The sequence below is a fragment of the Manis javanica genome, chromosome 10 (genome assembly GCF_040802235.1).
Source record: "Manis javanica isolate MJ-LG chromosome 10, MJ_LKY, whole genome shotgun sequence".
NCBI lineage: Eukaryota > Metazoa > Chordata > Mammalia > Pholidota > Manidae > Manis > Manis javanica.
In genome coordinates, this window is record NC_133165.1 from 47,637,931 (window position 1) to 47,662,958 (window position 25,028).

Here is a 25,028-nt window from a genome sequence, read left to right on the forward strand (position 1 = left end):
ACCTCTGAGAGTATCTTGGGGGCAGGAAACAGCCGAGTCCTATTTGTACAGATACTTAAGCATATGCTGTGAACGCGCGCAAAGGTAGGACAACAGTTAACAAAATTTTTAGAATTTATAGAACAAGTATGTCCATGGTTCCCCGAAGAAGGTATCTCATTTAAAAGATGCTGTTTTTCGCAGCTTAGGAGATAGTCCTGTAGCTAACACGATGTAAATAGAACCTGCAAAATAATCAAGCTACACCCTCAAACCAACATGTAAATAACTGTTCTATTGACTCCTTTCCTTAGAGGCAGTTGTCCTGGAGCTAGGCATTTTCTTTTCTACAGCCACAGGAAAGCAAAACAAGCTTGTGACTCAGATTAAGACTCTAGCAGTGGAAAGTCACACAGTCCCTGCACTTAACAGACAGGCAGGGGCCTCTCAAGAAATGATTAAAGTTCAGGCAGAAAAAACTAGGAAAACTAACTGGAAGTAATTCAGTCCCTAAACTCTAAAAAAGAAGTGTCTTGTCTTCTGCACACAAAGCTAACCTCAATACAAACTCTCTGATTAGAGAGGCTTAGCCCCTGAAAGAGATATGCAACACAATGTTATGCAACTAAATATATTTGCCACAAGAAAAATAGTCAAAAGTCCTGTGAACTACTACAATACAGAACTAGTTTTCTAAATTCTTTTAGTGAAAATCTATTCTACTTACTAGGTTCATCATTATCTTTGAAAATTGGGAAGTTTTAAACTAGAGTCCCTGAGATAGAAGAAATTTACCTTTTGCAATACAGCCTGGCTTTAAATAACTCGTGCTAGAATTGTACATGCATTTTATTTCCAGCCCCCTGGACTGGGGCTGTCTAAACCTTAACCCAGTAATGTAAACTGCTTGCCCTTAGAGTATATTCTTGAAAACTGAAGTACTTTTAATCAAATAAAATAAGAAAGAGGGCAATTAAATATTAGTAACTCAAATCTTTATGTCAGTTTGTCTGTGTATGTTTTTATATGAAAAGTGTTGCTAACTGTAGTCATTATGTCTCAGTCTGTATGTTTGTGTGTCTAAGTGTGTAACTAAAAAATATTTTCTACCTCTGGATGGTATTAATAAAAATTGATTTAAAAACAAGTGCTTGTGAAAATTGAGCATTCTAAAACTTCCAGAAAATCTAATAAAACATATTAAGCATTAATGCTAATTTAAGCTTAACTGAAATGGACATGTCCTTATAGTTATCAGCTGTCAAAGTTTACTTAAAGTCATTTAAGTTGATGTTACCTATTAAATATTTCAAGAAAATGCTTAAAGAAAAGCTTGACTTTTATGTGTGGTGAAAGTTTTATAAGTAATTTAGCATGGTTGCTAAAAATAAGTAAACAAGTGTAGCAAATAAACTTTTTAATAATAATACCGTATTAATGTATAAGTGTATATATCTGCAAACAGCCTGAGAATTTTTGTGGTAACCAAAATTCTTAAAGTTTTGCTAAGTTATATAGATATATTTTGTACTTAATGGGAAAGTGTGCTGTAAGGCACATTTCCAAAAATGATAAAACATGTTCATAAATGTTATCAATCTGAAGACTGCAGACGTAACAGTTTACAAGTCTATTTTTCAGTGTTCACTGAAGGTTAAGGTACCAAATGGTTTTAAGTTCTAATTAAAACTACTTAATAAGGAAAACACTTCTGTATGCTAAAGAATGTATGTTTTAATAAGAGAAGGTATAAGGAATAAAAATGCACTGTGTTGAAAGTAAAAGAAGATAACTATTCAAAAGTACAGCTGTTTGTTCAAGGAAAGAAAATGCTGAGTGTAAGAGGAAAATTGTGGGAAGTTTGTGAAGGATTGATATGGTCTTGCTGTGCAAAATTGAAAGCAAATGGATCTTGTTATCAAGTACACAGCAGGACTAGAATTTTTGCTTGTTAAAAGACCAAAAGTTTATTGCTCTACCTTTAATGTTGAAAAATTGTAAAAAATTGATTGTTTATTAAAGCAGTTTCTTATGCTTGAGGTCTCAGTGAGTTGTCTGTGTTTGGGAAGGTGAGATCTTAATATTGGAAGGACTAGGCTAGGTGTTGTTGGCTATGTAACCTTCTGCATTTGCTTTTGGACTTTCTTGTTGTCATTCTGGTTAAATAATGTGTTGTTCAGTAACTATAATTCTATTTAGGCAAGTGCCTTAAAAACTTCTGACAACTTCCTAAGACCAAATTTAAAAAAGTATTTTTACCTCTTATTAACTCTGATATTTTCCAGAGGGCCCCTGGAACATGTCAGAGGAATTTTTTCTCATCAAGAAAAATATTTGACTAATTTGGCTTATTTACCCAATGTATATTTACCTGGAAAGCGCTGTCAAAAGGAATAATGCTAAACTTTATTACTGAATCTTTTATGTCACAGAAATATCACTCTTCCCCCTAAGATGCTTACTCCTGATGCCCAATTAAATTTATCTGTTAGTACTACTATAATTACTATGTATTAATTGTACTCATGTACCATCTATTGTAATTCTACAATCAATGTAAAATGGTCTTCTGGATATAGACTTCCTAATGGTTCCGTATTTTTATGTAATAACAAAACATATCAAGCCCTTTCTTCACACTATCGAGGTGTTTGTGGGGTGGGACGCATTCTTCCTGCCCTAATAGATCATCCTGGATATAAGTGCAGGAGACTTCTCCGAGCTCTGCCATCTGTGATGAAAACTTGAAACTTTCAGATTCTGCCGCTGTTGCAGTTGCAGCTGCGTTCCTCCTGCTGGTTCCTGGACTTGTCATTGGAATGCAGAGATATCTAAGCTGGCCTGTGCATATAGCAAAACAACAAATTTGACTGCTTCTGTATTATCTGAACTCAACCAAAAACTGGGAGAAGTGCGAGATGCAGTGCTTCAGAATCGCTCTGCTATAGACTATCTGCTGTTAAAAGAACATGTAGGATGTGAACAATTTCCAAGAATATGCTGTTTCAATTTCAATTTGTCTGATTTTTCTGAAACTACCCAAAATCAATTAGATGATATCCATCATATTGTCAATGTTTCTACAAATGCTTAAGCTAGTTTTCTTAATTTCATTAGATATAACTAGTAATTAAGTCTGCCTTTGTTATGTATCTGTATTCCTATTCTGTTAATGTGTGTATGCAATTTAACTAGTAGTTTGTTAAAACCTATATATATATTCAAGTTATGTCTGTCTTTTGATATGTTCGATCTCAGCCATGTAATGCATATTTCACACAAATCTGGGATACCATATAATCCACAAGGCCAAGGCATTGTGGAACGTGCCCATGGCACCCTTAAAGCTCAATTGGAAAAAAACAAAAAAGGGGGAGTTATATCCCCGGCCACCACAGAACCATTTAAATCATATCTTATTTGCAGCCAAAACTGCATCTGATATATTAAATCAGATAAAAGACATGTTCAAAGAACCCCTGAATAGTCTCTGGCACGCTGTCACACCTCTCTTAACCCTAGGCATTTTATGTCTTCTATTGCTGTTACTAGGGCCTTGCATCCTTCACAGCATGTGGAAACTCATCCAGCAAGCTTTAAGAGACCTGCATTATTTGAAATTGCAGACGGCCTCCCCCACTTGTAAATCATAAGTTCTAAAGTCAAGTATGGTAGCCAATGACGGGTAAGATATGGTTGAATTGTAAATACCAACCTAAGACAGGGAGTGCTCCACAGAGGACTATAGCCCCAAGACGGGTGAGGATTTACTGCAACCATACAACCTAAGACAGGCACATACCTTGACCCAGTCTGAGTTGGGCTGGTTGTTTTATTAAAGAAAAAAGGGAGAGATGTTGGAGATGGTTGAAACCCAAAGGGAACCGAGAGAGGACAGCTGAGAGACTGGGGTGAAAGAACGGTCAGGGATAAGGGAGTTCACTAAGAATAATAACAAGTCCTAGATGTTGAGTCTGAGTGTGCTGAGATAGGATCTATCCTGAGGACAGAGTATGCTTGTTTTGTTAAAAAGTATGTCAGTCCTCAAGCACATGTTTCTTGATCCCTGGTTAACCTGCCCTTCCTGAGTGTGTATAAAAAGAGGAGAATAAAGGCTATATGTTATGTTCCGGCTTGACTGGGCGTCCTCTCAGAGTGAGTTGTACATTTATTCAGCTCCACGCCTCCCCTTCAGACTGTTCGACTTCGATGGCAGGCACCGTCATGTAGGGCTGCATTTGAATCCAGGCCCAACCTCATGTTGAAGCCAACCTCAGCATTCACGCTCTAACACTGCAAACTGCTTGCCCATTTCCTAAATACTCTGGGCTTCATGAAGCCCACCCATGAGTCCCCATGTGGGCAGTCAGCCTGGAAGGTCCTTCTGGGGTCTTGCTGGCTGGCTTCTGCCATGTACACCAGGCCTGGTGCAGGCCCCTGCCTGGTTACTTTTCACCCTTTGTCTGCCCAGTGCCCCAGATCAGCCCCCAGCAAAGGCTTCTTGAGGGCACAGGCTCGGGTTAGCTGATTTCCAATTTCAGGCCCCAGTACCCGGTTGGCACAGGGCAGTGCCGAGGGAATCCACAAGTGTTATTGTCATTTCAGGCCTTTCCTTCCTCTAATCCTGGCTATGACCACCAGAAGCTGATGGAGAAGCTCAAGTCCAGAGCCTGCACATAATGCCAGTATTTAACGGGGATAAACAGGATCTCTCCAGGACACAGGACGCAGGACAAGAACGGAGCCTTGGCAAACCTGGGGAACTTCTCCAAGTCAGGATTCTCCACATCAACCTGCAGACAACACAAGAAGTCATCTGCCTGGTCTGAGACTGGGTCAGGGAGAATCTGCAATGTCACACCGACCCCCAAGCACCCACCTGGCTTGTGTTATGAAGAAGGTGTGTATCATGAGGATATAAAGCCTCTGACTCCTGTGGGGAATATAGCCGGATGTATTTCCTCCCGATCACCTGGAAAGAAAGCGACCCTGTCAGTGGTGTCTCCACCTCACTGCTGCCTACACCCTACCGCAGGGCTCTGTACCCAACATCTTCTTGTCCCTCTGTTCCACATGCTGTTCCCTACACCTGTCTCCACCACACATACTTAGAGTTCTGAGCACACGTTTTTCCTCCAACTATATTATGAATCAATAGCTTCATGACTGTAGCCAACAACTAAACTCTTGATTGTGCCACCCACTCTCAGGTGCTTCATGTATATTAATTTGTTTCATCCTCACAACCCTGAGATGGCTCATCACCACTCCATTTCACAGATGAGGAAACGGCATAGAGGGGTGAGTTGCCCAAGTTCACAAAGCTAATAGGTGACACAGCTGGTGTTCATGCCAAGCAGTCTGTCTCCTGAGCCCCTGCTTGCAGCTTGTCTATTGCTTCTGTAGGCCAGTCAACTTGGTTGGAAGAATGTTCTCATTTGTTAAACCTCTCTATGAAAAATAAGGTGGTTTTACAACAGATGACACTCCCCTTTCAACAAACACATACACTTTTCTGTCTGGGTTTCAGGAAAAACCATCCAAGGGCTGAGAAGCCATTTCTTACTGGAGAGGAGGTTCTGGCAGGGAGAAGCTAGCCTGGTTCTGGTGGATGGCAGGCAGTGGAAGGACAGAGAAAGAAGCGGCCTTGAGGGCACTCACTCCATCCAGAAAAGTGCCAGACATGCTCGGCCCAAATGAGGCGGCCAGGATCCCAAAGGACGAGCCGGGTCTGGGAACTGCTCCTGGAAGCAGCCCTGATCAGACAGAGGGCCTCACTCCAAGGCCTGGTCCCACTTCTCCATTTTCGTTGTTGTCCTGTCCCTCCTGTCAGTGGTTCATTTTGAACATGGATAATATGGCCAGGCCACACATGGCTGGGCCAGGAAGGGGGAAAAGGCTCATTTTCTGGAGCAACTCTAACCTGGGTGAGGAAGTTTTGCTGGGGATCCTGATGAAGGGGGGAGACAGTTCCCTGGGGACCAAACCAGGCATTAATAGTGATCTCATCTTCTTCCCCGTCACCCAGGCAGCAGTAATCGGGGATGCTAATGTCCTGCTTCAGCTCTGGGATCTGTAGGGATCAGAGCAGACATGGAAGGTTGAGGCCTGGCCTATGGGACACAGCAGCCAAGTCTACTGACTACCTTACAGAAGGGCCAAATATGCACTGTCTTCTTTGGCGATAACATAATTGTATTCATATTTTACTGTACAGGAATTTAAACATCAGTCAAAAAATATATACTCACTAGGGAAGAGTTATGCCTTTATTTTCAGATTTGTTTCCACGTCATGTATACTTTATATTTATTTTCTTTTTTAAAAACCTGACACCACTGCTTTGAACTTAAAAAATAAACCAACTTGTAATATTCTAAAGAGTTCAATATTTGAGAAAATCAAATTAAAGAAAAACAAAAAGGGATTGAATATTTATCAAATCTCTAGTGGGAAAAATTTTCCAAAATGTACTAATAGTAAAGCAATCACAATTAGTACACTTTAAATAAGTTAATAATAAAGACCAATAAAGTAGGAAATTTACCTGAACTATGGTAAATGAGGGATAATGAAGAGTTTATACAAAATGATAGGGAAAAACAATAAGGACCCCAATACATAAATTATACAAATAACCTAAGGACAAAACCCAGGTAATATATAAAAATGAATTAGATATAAGGAAGGGTTTCCATTCCATTGGCAAAGGAATCCACATGACATGTCACCATTTCCCGCTAAGCAAATCAGCAGAGATGAAAACGGATGACACCCGGTGGTGGGGAGGCACCCTCAGGCAGGCTAGGGATGGCATCAGGGGTAAAACTGTGTATGATGTAATTGTAGAAGGCGTAAAACCGTTCACAGTCCTTGATCCAGTTGAGAGTGAGCTCATGTTGGGCTCCTCCAGGGGGAGGTGTCGGAGATACACAGGAGGCTGTGACGTAGGGCTCACAGGCACGGCACAGACAAGGGCTGCCCAAGACGCAGGTGCTGTCACTCACCTACCCCTGGCACCACTGGTGAGTGTCTGACAAGATGAACTTTAAAACCACAAGCATCATGCCCCCGTAGTGTCCCTATGCCCCTCAGTCTCCCCACTTCCTTACCAGGCCTTCAGAAGGTAGCTCCAGGGCTGAAACCAGGACAGTGGGCCTTGCGCCCCCTCTTGGGGCTTATGAGGATGCGAGGCACCCTGAGAGAGCGGGCTGGAGGCCTACCCTGGGGGTTTCAGCCCTGGAGTCACCTTCTGATGGTCTGCTCAGGAAGTGGTTTCAGTCAGGGTGAGTGGCTTCTTCACTGGGAGACGCTGGCTCTTTCCCTCCACCACAGCCAGACCACACCGCAGCCTCACCCAGCCCCCTACCCCCAAGATTGCCTGCTGTGCTGGCAAATGGCTCAGAGGCTTTGGGAAGTTAAATGGAACCCTAAGTCTGGTCCCTGAAAGGTCGCAAGGGGGACCCACTCTGTTCTTCTCCGCAGGTATTTTCAGAGTAAGCGCTCCCTGGCCTAACAGGGTGCCTCAGGGAGACTCTGCCAATCCTCGGGTAGAAGCTACTCTAAGTTCATGTTGCTGATTAAGAAACCAATGATTGCAGAAAGCAGCTGGCATGTTCTCCCTGCAGGGAGCTTGGGGAGTCTCTGCTGCTTTGGGCTAACACAGACATTCACATCTCTCCCAGTCCCACCTGTGGGGGTCCTCAAGCTGTGTGCAATATTCTGAAGGCCTGTGGAAAGGCTGTCACACCCCACCGTTGCTTCCAGCTGGGATGATACAAGATGCTGGCCCTGTGGAATGCTGAGAAGCTGACTGGTTCCTGATGACATCATCAGGATTCTGAAAGGTGACTGGTTGACCAGATGGTGTAATCAGAGCCACTGGCCAAGAACTCAGAGACCCTGACAAGAAATTCTCCTATGATGCGACTGAAGGCAGGCCTAGCATGGTAGACAAAATCTAAAGCACAGGGCCTCTGGGAGGAAAGTCAGTCAGGGGTTTTTGGGCAAGAGGTTTTAGGCACTGAGCTTCATATAGGTAGAGAAGACAGTGCAGAGGCCTGCCTGGTGTCCCTCTGTGTCCTGCATGATGGCCCCAGGGCTCAGGGGTGCTCAGACTTTCCCCGAGGCACTCCGAACAGCAGAGGTGAAAACACACCTCTGGAGGCTTGAGATAAAGACCCAGGTGGCCATTCACCAGACAACACATCTTGGGAATCTTTGGCTGCATCCTGCCCTTTGCCTTCTATTCCTAAAACTGCTTCTTTCTCTTGTTCTAGGGAAATGGAAAAATGGCTGCTCTTGTTCTAGGGACATGGAACCAAGTTTACCTGCAGCTTTACGGGTTCCCTGTGGAGGCTGGGTCCCAGTATGATAGGTCAGAGCATAGGCAGCTCTTTTGGGATCATACAGTGGGAGCCTAATCACTTAGAGCCCCCCTTTTCTTCACTCAGCAAGAGAAGACAGGAGGCAGGATCTACAAGTCTCAATACACACAGGCCTGCAAAAGAGACCACAGCTTACCCAACCCCCATCTGCCCCGGGCCCTTCAACTCTGGGCAACCAGGCTCCAGGGGGCGCCTGTCACAGGTGGTGAGGGGGCCCCAGCCTCGGCAGTAGGTAAGTAAGCAGACTTGGCAGACACTGGGGCCCCAGATCCCCCTGGCTACAGTCCTGACACTGGTCTTCCCCATTCAGGGCATGACTCAGCCGCTGTCCTTGCCTCCCGGTGAGTGCTGCCCTAGCTGGGCACCCACAATGAGTGTCTGTGGCCTGGCCAAGGCTACACCAGCAAAGCCCCTACTGGATTCCTCAGCTCCATCCAGCCAGTTGTTCAGGTCCCAATTTAGGAGCCTTCCTTGACTGCAAACTTTCCCTCTACCACCGCCCAGCTGCCCATGTGCAGGTGCCAGCAGTGCACACAGATCTTAAGCCTCTCCACTTCCAGGGCACAGCTCTCCCAGGGCCACTGTAATAGCCTCCCAGTGTTCTCCCTGCTTCCACACCTTCAATTCCTCTCCAGAAAGTGGCCACAGCTATCCCGGGAACACTTAGAACCCTCTTGTTTTGTCATCACATTAAGAAAACCATCCTTCCTCACCCAGTCCTGACCCCCTCAGGTCCCACTTGCTCTGTCCCACCCTGTCATGCACTTGACTCTGGCCATGCTGAACTTCCCTGCCCCGTGAAGGTCAAAGTTCTCTCCTGTTGTTCTCCTGGCTGGCATGCCCCTTCTCATCTCCTTTGAGACAAGAGAAGAAAACAAAATGGAAACTTAATAACTGGGATAAAATTCTCTCTAGTTAGCTTGTATCCAGAACATATATAAAGAACTCCTAAGATGACAGACAACCCAACAAAAAATGGGCAACATATCTGCCACATGGCTGGTACTGCTCCTCTTCCCGACCACCAAACGCTGCCTCCTGGAGACACCTTCCTGGAGCAGCGGATGTAAAGAGACATCTTTCCTGCCTGGCCACCTTCAGCAGGCTGCCTCTTTCTGTCCTTGGATGTGTTTGGTCTTCAGTCTGGGAAAGGAGCAACTCCTGCATTATCCCTGTTCCCCAGGACAAGCCCATATGGGGGCGGTGGGGCTGGTGGTGGCAGTCACGCTGTGCACTGCGGTTAGGGCCCCAGCCGTCTCCACTGTCCCAAGGACAGAGTGAGGGGTGGGGGACAGGGAAAGGGGTGGGCAAAAAGCCAAACCATTCGGGTATCTCCCCAGGGTGAGCCCTGCTTGAACTGTTTCAGTGTCCTAGCCAGACAGCTGAGAAGGCCAAATGCAATCTGATTCCTGCCACAGTTCTTTGTTCTCATTTTGTTTGCATTTTAAAAACAAAGTCTATTTTTTCTCATGATGATGATTGTACATACTCACCATAGATAATCTGGAAACTGCAGAAAAGAGAAGGAAAAACCACTTGCCACCTCACCACCCACAGTTGCAGTCATCTTTTCTGGCATTTCTTTCTGTCCTTTTCCAACAGAGCTAAGATCACTCCTGCTATAATCACCACATGCCCTGATTTCCCATTCCCATTGGCCAGGCAGTCCCCGTGGCCCCCACTGCTCTGTGAGCCTGGCCCCCCTGTGAAAAGCTCCTGGCGATGCCCCTGTGGCCAGGCCGTGCTTGAAGGCCTCTTCTGGGCGGCTGGCTCCTGAGGGAGAAAGGGCTGGCACGGCCGATGCGCAGTGCTGTCCTTCTGCCTGTCCCCAGCACCCTCCCTCAGAGCTCCCCTGGCTCTCCTGCTGGATTCTCTTGGACCACCACCTCTTACTGGGGACTCTCTTGCGCACAAATCTCCCGGGGCTCCCCACTTCCTTCCAGATGAATCTGAGTTCTTGGCCTGGCCTTCAAGGCCCCAGCCTCCCCCGTGGCCTTCTCTTTGCTCTACTCTTCTGAGCAAACCCTCCCCGAAAGGTCCATGTCCCCAGCATGGGGCCCGTTCCCCTGTGCCCTGCTGCCCCTTGGTTCATGAGGCACCTCTCCCTGGGAATGTCCCCTCTGCCTTCGGCCTCGCTGAGCTCTGCTCTTCTCAGCCTGAGTTCCCTCCTGTTTCAGGCTTCAACCAGTCTGTCCTGAGGGTCTTCAATCTGACCAACCAGGGCTAGGGACCCTGATGAATTGAACCTGATCCTTGCAGGAGCACACAGGCCCAGGCACTGGGGAAATAGCTTCCTAGGCAGACACTTGAGATGTGGTGAGGATGGCACCTGGGCCCACCCAGGGAACTCCTGAGTCAAGAAAGGCAACAGCTCGCTCTTCCTGAGTGAGTCCAGAGCCTGCTGCCCTCACCTGGCTCCCCAGGACCTGTTTGCTTCTCAGTTCTGGCCACACCTGGAATTCTGGCTCTACCTCCAGGGACATCCTGGAGCTTATGGCCTTCTCGGTGCCCCGCTTCCCGTCCTGAGGCCAGGGTGGCCTCGCCTGCTGTCCTGCTGGTGAGGAGAGAACAGGGCAACACAAAGGGTGCCTCCCTGCAGGAAGCAGGGCCAGTGGCTAGTCAACAAGGCTGCTCTGCCCCTTCCTGCAATTAAGAAAACCATCCTTCCTCACCCAATGGGGCAATGGGGGAAGGTGAGAGGGTGAAGGACAGAGGAGTGAGGTTTTAGACTTACCTGGTCAAAGAGCTGGTGCTGAGCAAGGTATCCAATGTCCCTTGGCTAATCCACAGGAGAAAAAGCAGAGGCGACAGAGAAAACCAGTCAGTCGGGACAGACACCCTCTGGTACTATTGTTCAGCTGACTCTCAGCCCCTGGGGTCCTCCTGTCCTAAACCTAGAAGCCACCCAGGCCTTCCACCACATCCTGCTTGGTCCCCCTCCTCCAACCAGGGCCCTGTGTGACAGGCTCCCTCCTGAGCAGCCCCGTGATGGGCAAGACTTGGGATGCAGTGCTGCCTCTACTGAGGCTCCCTGAGTAAGTCACCCTGTGCCCAGGGCTCAATCTCCTCAATGGTAAATGAAGGGACTGCACACATGTGAGGACTTTAAAACATAAAAATGGAATCATGCAAATCTATTACTTTGAAATCTGCTTCTTTCGTTTAATGACACATCACGAATGTTTCTTCAGGCACACACATACATATCTGACTCATTCTTTTGATGGGCGTTTTACAGACAGGATCTATCATCATGAATTCAACCATCCCACTACTGGTGGACATTCAGGTGGTTTAGCCAGTGTTTCAACAGACAGCCTGATGTTCTGCTCCTTGTATTTATGTGCTTCCAAAAGTAGAACAACTGAATGAAGAAGTATGTGCATTTTAAATTCTAATAGCTTCGGTGAGGTTATTTTCCCCAAAGTTAAATCATTTACACTCTTCCCAGCAATTACTATGACTGCTGTTTTGGGGCATCCTTGCCTGCACTGGAGGTGATTATTTTGTGAAAATTCCTGCCAATTGTTAAAGGCACAGTGCTTTACAGACTGGGCTCCACAGTGCTGGAAGGGTTCTCTGAAGATGCCTGAGGGCCTCTGTAAGGGTCAGATGGCACAGGTCAGGCAGGATGCTGGCCACTCATCCCAACAGTAGCCAGAGTGGCGCTGGCTCTGGTCTAAGGTGGAAGCAGATGAAGGCTCCTCCCTTGGGTTCCTCAAGAATGTGTCTTTCCATCCCTCTCCTTCATTCCCTTTTCTTTCTGCCTAATGTTAAGAAGCGTTTACAATATGCCAGACTCAGTGCTAAGTGGTGGTCATCACTGGATCTGATGTGATCTCTGCCGTCACATGTATTCTGGCTTGGAGGTCACTGTATACCTTAACTGAGCCCTGATTATGCTGGTCTGGGACTTTTAAGTGTTCTCGTTAGTAACCTCTGACTAACTAACCTTAATTAACCCTAACTAATCCAAAGTCAGGGCACTGAGGATCCGACAGGTTAAGGAACCACAAGGCCACACAGCCAGCAAGGGACAGAGCTGGATTCAAGGCTGTTCTGTCTGAATCTGAAGCCCACCCTCTTGCTCACTCTGAGAACTGCCCCTGGGTTATGCCTCTGCTCTAGGAACCAGCTTCTTCTCAGCAGAGGGGGAGACATGCCTCTCCAGCCGGGTTTATTCCTATAAGCACAGGTGGACATGGCAACATGGTACGTCTCTGGTCCACGCTCCCTTTTCCATGCCTCTATGTGACAGTGAGCTGGATGAAGTGGGGGTGGGGGAGGAGTGCAGGAGGAGCAGGTACCAAAAGTCACTGTGAGCCCAGAGGCCTGCATCCAGTGCCTGTGCAGAAGGCTGCAAGTTTAGGAGTGAATTTGGTGGGGCCGGGGCACGGGTCTGGGTGGTCCCTTAGGAGCTCAGGTACAAGGTAGAGAAAGCCAAGGGAAAACACCGTCTGCCTGCATGGTCACCAACCTGGCCCTCTGACTGCAGTAATCTGTGATTGAATCCAATCAGAACTGTACAGCGGGGCCTGTTGCTGCCTAGGGGTGTGGGGTCTTGGGACGGTGTGAGAATAAATGATGCTAAATTCTCACACCTTGTGAAGGGACTGGTTTCTGGGCTAGGAAAGGTGCTGGGGACCACAGATGCTGGGGGGACATCCCCTTGCTTTAAGGGGAACTGTACCCAGTTACAGGCTCAGGCTTCCCTTGTTCTCAGCCCACAGCAAAGGTTCAAGCATTCTAAGGCAGACAATCTACATTTTCTGCCAGGTCTGTGGAAGAGGAAGCCACCACTGCCTCACTGTTATGTTTCTGAATTGATAAAATAGTGTGGCTGCTTTGGAAACATTCTGGCAGGTCCTTAAAAGGTTCAGCACAGAGCTACCATATGACCCAGCAATTCCATCCCTGATATATATATTTATATTTACTATAGTATATACCTAAGAGAAATAAAAACTTATTTACACAAAAATTTATATATGAATGTCCACAGTAGTATTTTTCATACCAGCGAAGAAGTGGATACAACTCAAATGGCCATCAACTGGTGGATAAAAAATGTGGCATCTCCACACCACAGACTATCATTTTGCCATACAAGGAATGGAGTTTGGTACTGATAACGTGCCACAGCATGGATGCACGTTGAAAACATCGTGCTAAGTCAAAGAAGCCAGACATAGAGGGGCACGTATTGTATGATTTCATTTACATGAAATGTCCAGAACTGGCAAATCCACAGACAGAGAATGCAGATTAGAGGTTGATTGGTGCTGGGGTCTAGGGGAGTACTGGGAGTGGCTTCTAGTGAATTCGGGGTTTCTTGGGGTGATGAGAATGTTCTGGAATTAGCAGTGATGGCCACACAATCTTCTGAATCCACTAAAAAACTACTGAATTGTACTGAAAACAAAGTGGGGGGAGAGGGGAACCTAAAATGAGTACTTCAAGTTCTGCCTGCCCACCAGCCTGCGCTCCTTACTCTGGCCAGGTCACTGACCAGAGGCTGGTAAACACATTGCAGCACAGGGAGGTTATCTGCCCAAATGTAATGCGTTCTCTCCCTTGTGAGTATTCAGGGAAAGCAGTCAAAATGACCTACCTCATTCACGATGTATCTGCTGATGAACTCACTGACGGTCATGAGGGTCTGGGACCATTCCTCATCAGTGTACCTGGAGCCCACTTCCACTGGGACAGTTCGGCAGCCAGCAATTTCTTGGATATACTCCAAACTATTAGGAAAATGTCTCGTCATTATCACCATTTTTGCTGAGACTTGCTGGGCACTCTGTTTAATGTGCTTTACATGGGCCTCCTGTTGTCTCCACAGAACCTCATGAGGCAGGGACCACCCACCCCCGCTTCCCTGTGGAGAGCAGTCAGGCACAAGGGCAGGCTGCCGGCCTGCACAGCCCTGCGGCTTCACAGACAGATGCCCTGGAGCTGGTTTGCCGACCATCCTGCTGGGAGGCTCCATTCCCCTTTGCCGAGGGCCTTCTATCTTCTCTTTGCTCACCTTGTCACTAAGTGGAGAAACCTCTGGGTGCAGGGATGGTGGAGTGCTGGGGTTCTGAACTCCGGTGACCTGGCACGGACTCCCTGGGTACAGAGCAGAGGTCCTCTGGCAAGTTACTTAACCTCTCTGCACCCTTGTGCCCCACTTGTAAAATGGGGGTTATGAGAGAGCCTGTCTCATGGAACCAGGGAGGATGAAGGAAGAGAAACCAGGGCTGGTGCCTGTCTTGGCACCTGGTATGCAGTAAAACACATGAATGTCTGTGGGATGAAGGCTCTGGCAAGCAGAGTCCTCTTCACACAAGTGTCAGTGGGAACTGCTTCCTCCACAAAGACAAGCTGATGGATCAATCTTCCCTACAGACAACCCCTCACTTCCACAGCTGTGGCATTATAGCCACTAGCCACTTGCCTGAGCTGATTTCTCCACCCCACCTCTGAGGATGGACCAGCAGACAAGGGAGGGAATGAACACAAGAGACCCGGAGCCCACTGAGGTGAGCAGCTGTCTCCTGGGGTCTTATTTCTACTCTTAGGCCTAAAGGGCCCCTGAGAAGGTCCACGAATTCCTGAGATCTTACAAAACTTCCTAACAGACTTAACACTGGAGCCACTTCAGCACTCACTAAAAAACTGCTTAGGGCAGGTAAACTGGAGAAGGTAAGGGGCTTACAAGCTCAGACATCAATCCAGAGCATGGTACTTTTCTTGTTTAACCCCTTGCAGTCCAGCCCAGGGGCTGCTAGTGAAGTGTCTGTGAGGCTCTAGTTACTTGAGGATGATGGGAGGAATAACTGAGGGAGTCTGTGGGGATGCTGACACAGAAGAGGAACCTCACTGCCCTCAGCAGTGACCCACCTCCACTTCTTCATGCAGGGCCAATGGTCAGCTACGCCTTCCAAGATCACAGGCCTCTGGGGAACCAAAAAATGCTTCCTGAAATACTGGAGGGATGGACAGTAGAGCCGGGGGACTGTTCCTTCTGACTTCACATCTGGAATCGAAACATGGTCATTCCTTGCTTTCTGTTTAAAATCAAAACAAAAGAAAACAGCTGCAGAAAGTAAACATTTGTGGCATTTTACTGTGAATTTGCATCAATGGTAGGACAGCTTAGGTGTCAGTAACTACAGTGATAAGAGTTAACATTAATCATCATTATCACTGCTGCTACTACTAGGGACTTCATGTATCAGGATGTTTTTCTCTTTATCAGTTCATTTACAATGTTTGTTCCACTATGAAAGTTATATATTGCTTTTGCAGAAATTTTGCAATCCAGGAAAACCTGCCATCCCAAACGTGACCATCTAACAGAAAAGTGCCCTTTTCATTCCTGGGTGTTCTCTCTCCTCTGTTCACATGTGCACATCTCTCATTCACTGGCAGCAATATTCATGATGAATAAACAACTCTGCCTCTTCTTCCCAATAGTTCACCTAAAGCAGTCTCCATGTTGTCACTGAGCCCTGCGATGTCCCATCACATACTCAACCACCTCCCAGCTGGGGCACCGACACAAGTCACTAGCTCTGGGCCTGTTTTCTAAGCTGTTAAACCACTGGGGACAAACCTCATATGAGGAGTGTCAGCTCCCTCTGCTCCTCACTGCTGGACCCCAGCCCAGCTCTCCCCACTGGTGGCTAACATTCCCCGCCAGAGCCTGTGCTTGCCTTTTTGTTGTCACAGCCTCTATGGGAGTTTTCACTTTCACACATTTCCTCATCAGAGGCCCTCCCTGACTGCCCTACATGAAGTTACCTCCCCTACTTTGCTCACCACCAGAGAGAAGACACCGTTTTACAGCCTCACTGGGATGTGAATTCCAGAGGACAGGGCCAGGCCCTTCTGTACCATCACCTCAGCATCCAGCACATCTGGACCATGGCTGGTACTCAGTAAGGCCGTAGAGCAAACCCCTTATAGGCAAGTAAGGGGGACGGAGGGGGCACTTGTCCGCCTCACAGCAGTGGGCGATGGCGTGGGAATCTGAGCCCAGGCAGGCTGACACCAGTACCCGAGGTCTCCCCTTTAGCACTACACTGCCCAACACCACCCACAGCATAAGCACTGCCTTGGCATGAAGCCACCTCTGTATTCCTTGGGACAGACTTGGGGTGGGAAAGGGCAGTGCAACCCCTGGGTCAAAAGGGACAGGTATTTGTCCCTTGAACTGCATGTGTGCCCTGCCCTCTGAGGGGTCAATCAACATACCATGTCCTTAGCCCCATGGCACCCTTGGCAATGCTGGGCATTGCATAAAACCTGGAGTGGTAACTGCACAGCCAAAAATGGGTGCCTGTTTTTGCGTTTTGTTTTTTTTAAGCAGAGGTGAGGCTGAACTTTTTCCCATATGCTAGTTTGATAGATCTACTTCCTCCTTGTGAACAGACTTGTCCAGAGCTACTGTCGGTGAGGGCCGCAGGTCAGCACTGGGCTCGGAAGTCTTCTCAGTGACCATCTCGGTGTCTGTGGTATTTTTGGGACAGGCATTGTGATTCCAGTAATAACACAAGGGTCTAAAGGACAGGAATGACCACACATGTGAACTGAAGGTAGCCAGTTGCAGATTCTTGCCCAAACTCAGCAGCACAGGCACAGAGGCAGCCGAATGGGGAGTGATTCTTCAGCCAGCTGACCAGAACAAGCTGGAGGAGCTGGGCCACGGCTCTCACCCACACCATCCCAGTGAGCTGCTTCTCGAGGAATCAGAGCTTCCCCCTAACCTCGCCAGAAAGGGCACTGCTTTTACAAAAACTGGGGGAAAAAAAAACCACTTGAGAAAATAGACCACGCTCTTCCATTTCCAAATCGGTGGAGATACTATTTTCAGCCTGAGCAGTCAGTGTGCCATGAAGCCTCACCCCAGGGGAGAGCTCTTGCTACTCTAGGAACAGGGCATTTGGATTATGTTAGGTGTGGTCAGTAACAACCTCGCCCACACACCTTTATGTTGGGCTGCTCCTGGGTTGGGCCTTGGGCAGGCCTTTTTCCAGAAAGAAGGTGCCTCTGGAAGACGGCAGCGACTTTAATGAGGATGTCCCCAAGGATGGCGGCCCCCATCAGCAGGCCCATGTCGCAGACTTTCAGGGCTGCGGCCACAGCGGTCCTGTTGCTGGAGGCCTCACACAGACACACGGCTTTCAGAAGGCAGCCGAAGGCATAAACCCGACGCCAGTCTTTGTCCACATCCTGCCATGCCCCTGTGTTGAGTTTCTCCCAGGAGTAGTCGAGGATCACCTCACTGGTCTGCAGACACTCATGCCCTCTGCCCCCGTACAAGAGGTCGGAGGCTCGCTGCAGGAGCATCACCATGCTCCTCTCCACTCTCTCACTGAGCCCCAGCGTCAGGTCATCTTTACTGGGGGGCAGGAGTGCCCAGAGAGCCTCCCAGAGAGTGCCTCTCCCTGCCAGGGGGTCTCGGTTGATGTCTTCTGCCATCAGGCCCACTGCCAGCTCAGTCTGGTAAGTGCCTGTGGGAGAAGAAATCAAAGTTACTGCCACACAATATATTTTACACCAACATTTATCTACAGTAAAATCGAACTGGGGGAAAAAAATGTTAGATCTGTGATGACATCCAGTGGCCAAAATGTCAACCACCGAGATTTAAAATATATTAAGTATTTTCCTAAAAAATGAGAGCATGCCCAGACTTGGTCCCCTATAGGTTCCCAAAGCTTCCCATACGTGTCCTTCATAACACATACCTCACCTGTGATGATTCTTCAACAATGGTCATCTCTGCTAGGCATAAGCTCTATGATGGCAGGGCCCCCAGATTTGTGGGGTCATCACTTTATCTCCAGGGCCCGGCACAATCCCACGCATGTGGTGGGTATCAGATAAATATTTGTTTGAAAAGGGACATGTATTGACATATCTAGAATGCCTCTAACACCCTTCCTCTCTGGCAAACTTCTATCCAACCTTTAAGGTCCACTTTAAATGATCCCCTAGGTGAAGCCTGCCAAGACTGTCTGACAGCACTTGTATTCAGACAGCCCTTGAGCTTCTTTTATATCACTTGTCACAAGTATTACAAATACCTGCTTACATGTCTGTCCTCCAATACTAGCTTGTGAACTGCTCCAGGGCAAGGACTCACATCACCTATAAGCAGAGTCTGGCTCATGACAGGCACTCAATTAAGGCTACTGAAGAGTGAGACCATAACTTCTCAAGAAGAAAACTAGAAACATATAAAACCTATACAGAAAGGAAAAACATGGTGCCTTTGGTGCCATTAGCCTGGGCATTAAATATGGATGGCAGGCTAATTCTTAGGCCTAAGTACTCATTTGTGAATAGGTTCTATTGCTCACAATTACACCTTCTCATTTGTGCTACAATGTTAGGTAGTACAGCAACAGTTGTTATATACACTAACCTCATTTGATAGGAAATAGGGGCCATTATACTTGTTAGAGACTGTTCTCTGCTAGGGGTCAATATACTTTTTCGACAAAGGGCCAGATAGTAAATAAGGCTTTGCAGACCACACAGTCACTGCCATTATAGGGTGAAGGCAGCCTTATGGAGTATATAAACAAATGAGCATGACTGAGTTCCTATAAAACTATTTGCAAAACAAACTACTGCTTTAAGCTCACCAAAACCTATTTCATCCTCTTCCTGTGCACAAAGACTATATTTCTTGGTCTTGCTTGCAATTAGATGTCATGCCACTGAGTTCTAGCTAATGTGAATAAGAATGGAAATGATTGTCACTTACAGGCCTAGCCCATAAACACCTCCTGTATAATTCTCCACCATTTCCTTATCTGCTGGTAGGAAGTGAGGGACTCTTGAGGCTCTAGTGGATTGCAGAGCCACAAGACAGCCACCCAATCAGGAATATCCAAGCTGGAATGCTTCATGAGCAAAAAATAAACTTGTATTGTTTAGCCACTAATGTGTTGATGATGCTCAGCACAAGTCAGCTTGCCCTAATATAGTAACTTCTGTTGTTACAGAAACAGGCGCAGAGTGTGTAGAAGGTATTTGAGTTCCAGTGGCTCAGAATCCTTTTCTCTTTCTTAACATACCTCCACTTCCTTGTAAGGAATTCTGTCTTACCACTGAGATCAGTCTGGTGAAATACTGTGGGTGCGTACGTGACCCAAGCCAGACAAGCCTAAGTTGCCTCCCTTGAATTTGAACTTTAAGTAGATCATCTGACCTGGAGATAGTTAACACTTCATTCTGACCTACTGGCAGTTTCTGGACCAGACTGTTCTTGCTCAGGTCCTGCAATTATTGTCCCCAATCCTAGGTTACAGAGTCACTTTGGTGCTTGTTCTTTTGCAAGTCCATTTCTCCAGCTTTCCACTGATTCTGCAGGTCCCGGTGGCCTTCCTAGAAATTTCTTTTTATTTATTCAGCCGGAGTTGGTTTCTGTGGCTAATAGTACCTAATACAGTAATTGACACTCAAGTTCCACTGGTAGATGGTGAAGGCACGAATGAAGACCTGCCTTGGCAAAGCCACATCAGATGCCTCACTTCCTGCAAGGGGATGGAAGCCACAGTTCCCTATGGTGAACTGGACAGCCAGTGTTCCCTGCTTCCTGTTACACCCTCACCTAATCCCTTCGAGTACGGGCAGGACCGATGACTTGAGTGGTTGGCAGAATGATGGTTTCCAAAGACACACGTTCTAATCTGTGAATGTTACTTAACACAGCAAAAAGGACTTTGCAGATGTGATGAAGAGTGAGGACCTTGAGATGGAAAGATTATCCCGGAGTATCTGGGTGGGCCTGACCTAATACATGGGTCCTTGAAAGCATCGTTACTGGCTGAAGTCAGAATCAGAGCGAGTTGTGTTTACAGAAGAATGGTCAGAGAAATGCAGTACTGCTGGCTTTGGAGGAGGAAGGGAGCCAAGGAATGTGGGCAGCCTCTAGAAGCTGGAAAAGGCAAACAAATGGATTCTCCCCTAGCGCTCCCAGGAATAAATGCAGCCCTGTTGAGACATCCATCACCATTATTTCTGAAGTGCTCTTTCTGGGCGTATCCTGAAGTGACAGCAGTAGTTATTGTTGTTCTCTGCTCTGTAGTCTGTATCATGGTTCCCAGCCAGGCCTCACCCTTTATTTATTTCTCACAATACTGTGGTGGATAGGCATGTATGTGGTGATTTTCCCTACAATCCCACTCTATTTTGCTGATAAAGAAGCCAAAGTCCAGAAAAGATTAAGTGAGTTGCTTAAGTCCTATGGTCAACCATTTATGCAGAAACAGGACTTAAATTCTGACCCTTAGTGCCCTTTCCTACATGCCATATTTTATGTACCTTAACATATCCCTCACAGTCCTATGATGAGAGGTTTTACAGATTAATAAAGATTGTAGAGATTAAGTAATTTGCCCCAAACTACACAGTAAGGGTCTACCCAGAACACACTTAGGCTTCAGGAGTGAGGACTGCATCAGTTTTTGGATTTTGTATCCTAGGTCAGTCCTCAGTTCAGAGAGGGTAAGCTTCTCAGTGGGCTCAGTGAATGATGGGACTCAGAGAGCCTGAGTGGCCTGGCGTTAGTCCGCCAGTAGGGATTCTATCATTAGCCTCTTAGAAGATTAGTAAATGTCTTGTGTTGGCCTCACCAATAGTCTTCTTGGAGAGCCTCACAGTCCAACTGCTTCACCTGAGGGTTTTGGTCCTGGGAAAGTTCACTCTGGATTCGGCCAAGACCAAAATATGACAATGAACAGTGGGGGTGAGAGGATTATACTCAGCTTTATTCTCATAGAGGCAGGCCAGCACTAGAATCCAGTCCTCAGGGCAAGTCTGTATGCAACAAGCCTCCAGGCCTCTCAGCCCCAAACACTATGTGGAACTCTTTTATGTAGAGTCAAAAACAACTTATTGCCCACAGTGCAAGCCTGTGCCTGTGAGCACTGCACATATGCAGTGGGCAAGCAGACCGGGGCCAGGTGAGAAGCCTGGCCATGGAACTTCCATTTTCTCTACACTGACCTTCTCACTCACTAACCACACACAAAGTAGCATGTGTACCCACCACCAGGCCTCCCTAAGTGGCTTCTAGCTCATGCCCTCAAGTGTCTCACATATCTTATAAAGCAAACCCAAGAAGTTTCATCTTGAGCAACCCAAGACCTCAGAGGCCTTGCATACCAGCTTCTCATGAAGGTCTGTAAGAAGGCCACCCAGAAGACCACTTGCTTTACTATAAAAATGGCTTCCACTGGGGCTTTATGTACCAGCTTTATAAACTGGTCTCTTGGTGGACTTATAAAACAGCTTTCCAGAGGGTTTTAAACAGGCTATAAACTAGCTTCCTGGAATGGAGACTATGGACTTTGTAAACTGGCCTCTTCAAAATAACCCCTCGCATGACTCCCAAAGGCCTTACAAAGCCAGCCTCCAAAGGTGGCCTCATGCGCTGTTTTGCAACTTGGCCTTGCAGATTGCCTCATGTAGACGGCAACATGAACCAGCCTTCTGGGAAAGAGGGCCTCCAGTTGACTGTATAATGCAGTCTCCTCTTGGCCACATAAAATAGCCTTGACTATTTTTGTTTCAGGGTTCCTCAGTCAATGGCCTTATAAAAAGGCCTCAGAGATACTTGTTAACACTGTATCACATAGTCTTCTAAAGGCAGGAGCTTCAGGATAGCTGTGAGTTCATTTTAAAAACGGTTTTTCAGATCAACTCTAGACTAGCTACTTGAAATGACCTCTCAAAGGGATACATGACTGACCTTAAAATATTAGCCTCCTAGAGGGCCTTATATTGGCAGCATGAAGAGATTTTCCTTGGTAAGGAGGCATGCTAGCCATTATCCAGCTGAATAATCTTATGGCCTCATTCCAAAGGCTTCCCAGAACCATTCATGAGTTGGCCTTTTAAACAGTTGCCTTATCAATCAGCCTTTGGGGGATGTGGGGAAAGTTGAGGTGGCTATGGCCAGGATCCTCACCTGAACCTAAACTACTAGATGATGTAACTGGCCTACTGCTAGGCTACTGCTTCCACACCCATAGGCAATAAGCTATTATTGACTAAATCACTACATAAAGAGCTCTGTCCAGTGCTCTGGGTGGAGGCAGAGATGCAGGAGGATTATAGACCTGAAGACTGTTGGATGCAGATGTAATTCTAGTGCTTGACCTATCGCCGGGAAAACAAGACAGGTAATAAACCCTTTTACCCAAGAACATTCCATTCTCATTCCTTGGTTTCACTGAATCTGCAGTAAACTTGCTCGGGATTGAGACCCACTGGCAAGACGGGGGAGAAGCCACATCCTACTATATGAAATAGTCTTCCATTGTGACCTTATGACCTGTTTCAAAAAGGGATTTCCTTACATGTTGGGCCTCTGCCTGAGGGCCAGTTAAAGTCCAGACTTTGTCCTAGTTTAACATGCCAATCTTCCATGGTTTCTTTATAGTGCCAGCAAAATGTTCTGTGTGTTGTGTCAACCAACTCTTCAGGGAGCAGCTCATTTGTTCCTGTTAGCTATGTGAAATGGCCATATAGGAGAAAGGGCCTTTGCTGGCAGGATGAAACACCTTGTTGGCTGTTTGAAACAATATTCCAGAAAAGCTGGCCTCATGTGCTGTAAGCAGTTTTCACACACCAACCATTTGATTTGGTTATCCAGTAAAGGTCAAGTACAGGGTATGTGAAACTGCTTTTCTAAATAGCCTCATGTCCTGGCTTTACAAATCAGTCTTCCAGGATTCTCATGTACTAGTTTGATAAAAACTATCAAGTGGTTTTTTTCAGAGAAGGCATCAGTCATAGCTTTGTGTCTTGGTGTTATTGGTTGGCTTCCAAAAGTTCTTCACTAAACCGCCTTTTAGAAAAGGCTGTATTAAACAAACAGCCTTCCAGAGGGAGTCAAGAATAAACTGTGTTAAACTACCTTTCAGAGTAGTACTATAGTCTGGTCTTTAAATTGGCCTCCCAGAGTTCCACACAGAAGGGCACAGGCAGATTACATAAACAGCCTTCTGGTGGTCGGGACAAGGCAGATTAACTATAGAATTTAACAAACAAACCGTGGGGGTATATAGTTTTTTTTTCCTTTTTGCTTGGTTGAGTATATTTAATATTGTAAAATTTTTTATTCTTGTCAGTTTCTCCAACGTTGTTTTTCATTGTTTGGAACTTTCATTTCTGCTAGCAGGAATTTCACCACCATTGTCAGAGGGTCTCAGGTTGGTCTAATGCAATGTCCATCCAGAGAGCCCCACAGAGGTCTCTGGCTGACCTCCTGAAACATCCATTCTGACAGCAGCACGCTGGTCATGAGCAGCTCTCCACAGTGCCTTCCAGGATAAACAGTCTGAATCTGGCTTTCTGGAAACAGGCTTCCCTGTTAGTTTTGCAACTTCGTTAATTTTATTGTGGCAGTATTCCACAAAAACAAGAGCTTTCTAGAAGAGCTCTGTGAAACTTTCCAGAGATGTTTGGAAAAGTTCCCTGATACCTTTATTCACCGGCACTCGGGTTCGGGTTGCGGGCAAGGACCAAACACCTGCTTCCTGACCTTGGGCTTCCCATAACCCGCTGAGCACGCTGGCTTACCTTTGCTGGGTCCTGAGGGTTACAACGAGATACCGAAGCTCAGAGCTAACTCCTACCGAGTTAGAAAACCCTTTCTTTCAGGCAGCCAACGCACAGGCCCCTCCGGGTCCTGAAAACGTGGGGGCCTGGGGGACTCCCCGTACCCGACCCGAGCCCTCACACCCTTCCCGTTCGGCGCCTCCGCTGGGGCTTCATTTCTCGCGGTCCATATTTGGGTTCTGATGGCTCAAGGGTTTCCAGTCGGCCTTAGCTCCTGGCCAACGACAAAGCCGACGGGCCCAAGAACTGCACCCAGCAGCGACCTGCAGGCGCAATCAAAGCGGAATCAAGCGCTGCGGTCGCGCAGAGGCTGCAGCAAGAACTGCGCAGGCACAAAGGAAATTAGGGGCGTAGAAGAGCAGTACGCGTGCGCGGGGCTCTCATGCTACCCGCCGCAGCGCTGGAGAGTCGGAGTGCCCAAGAGCGCATGCCTGGCTCTCCTCTCGCTCCCTCGCTCCTCCGACCCCAAGTTTTGCTTCTTTGAAGCACCGCCGCTGTGCTTTGCTTGCCGAGGAGCACGCGTGAGGCGGTCCTGTCTCGCGTTCGCTTTTAACACAAAGGCTGTGCAGTTCTCCTCTCCGCCTCTCAGGAGCCGGAGGTACCTACCCTCTGAAGCAGCTCAAACTAACCTGTCTCGACTGGACGGTGTCAAGTTGCTCGCGGGTGGCGACGACTTGTTCCTGTCGGTCCCAACACTACGGCTCTCTCCGTTTCCTGGTAGCCACGTTTGCGCGGGGATGATCGGTCACTCAGCGCTCGTCTGATCAACAGAGTGCCTAGCGGAGCGCCGAGTGATCGATCCGCGGCCCAGTCCAGCCATAGCATTTGAAAGGCGGGAGGAGGAGGCGCCGCGGGAGGGCCGAGCTTACCCCCTCCTCCCCGGCTTCCCCCTCCACGTGGTAGCGCCGGCGATTTGCTCTGCAACGGTACTGCGTGTACAAGGCGGCTGCTCATCCACCGTTTTGTCTAATCCATCCCGGGTTATTAGTCCTCCTCTTTTACAGAGAGGTAAACCGGCGCTCAGTGAACTAAAGT

At 47.3% G+C, this 25,028-nt stretch overlaps 1 protein-coding gene across 5 annotated transcripts; it reads right to left on the reverse strand.

The window, feature by feature from the left end:
- Positions 1-810: 810 nt before the first annotated feature.
- On the reverse strand, positions 811-24,776 carry KDM8 (lysine demethylase 8). Of its 5 annotated transcripts, XM_073215381.1 has the most exons (8): positions 24,623-24,774; positions 17,340-17,866; positions 15,252-15,418; positions 13,978-14,110; positions 11,101-11,145; positions 5,903-6,052; positions 4,859-4,951; positions 811-4,772 (listed from the first exon to the last, which is right to left on the reverse strand). In XM_073215381.1, exons 2-8 carry the CDS (start codon positions 17,832-17,834, stop codon positions 4,608-4,610), a joined length of 1,248 nt encoding a protein of 415 aa, XP_073071482.1. In that variant the 5' UTR covers positions 17,835-17,866; positions 24,623-24,774; the 3' UTR covers positions 811-4,607. The 5 variants fall into 5 exon arrangements, with proteins under 5 accessions (XP_073071482.1, XP_073071483.1, XP_073071481.1 ...); XM_073215382.1 differs by lacking the exon at positions 5,903-6,052; XM_073215380.1 differs by lacking the exons at positions 811-4,772; positions 4,859-4,951 and having other exon boundaries at positions 4,976-6,052; positions 24,623-24,776.
- Between the last annotated feature and the right edge of the window lie 252 nt (positions 24,777-25,028).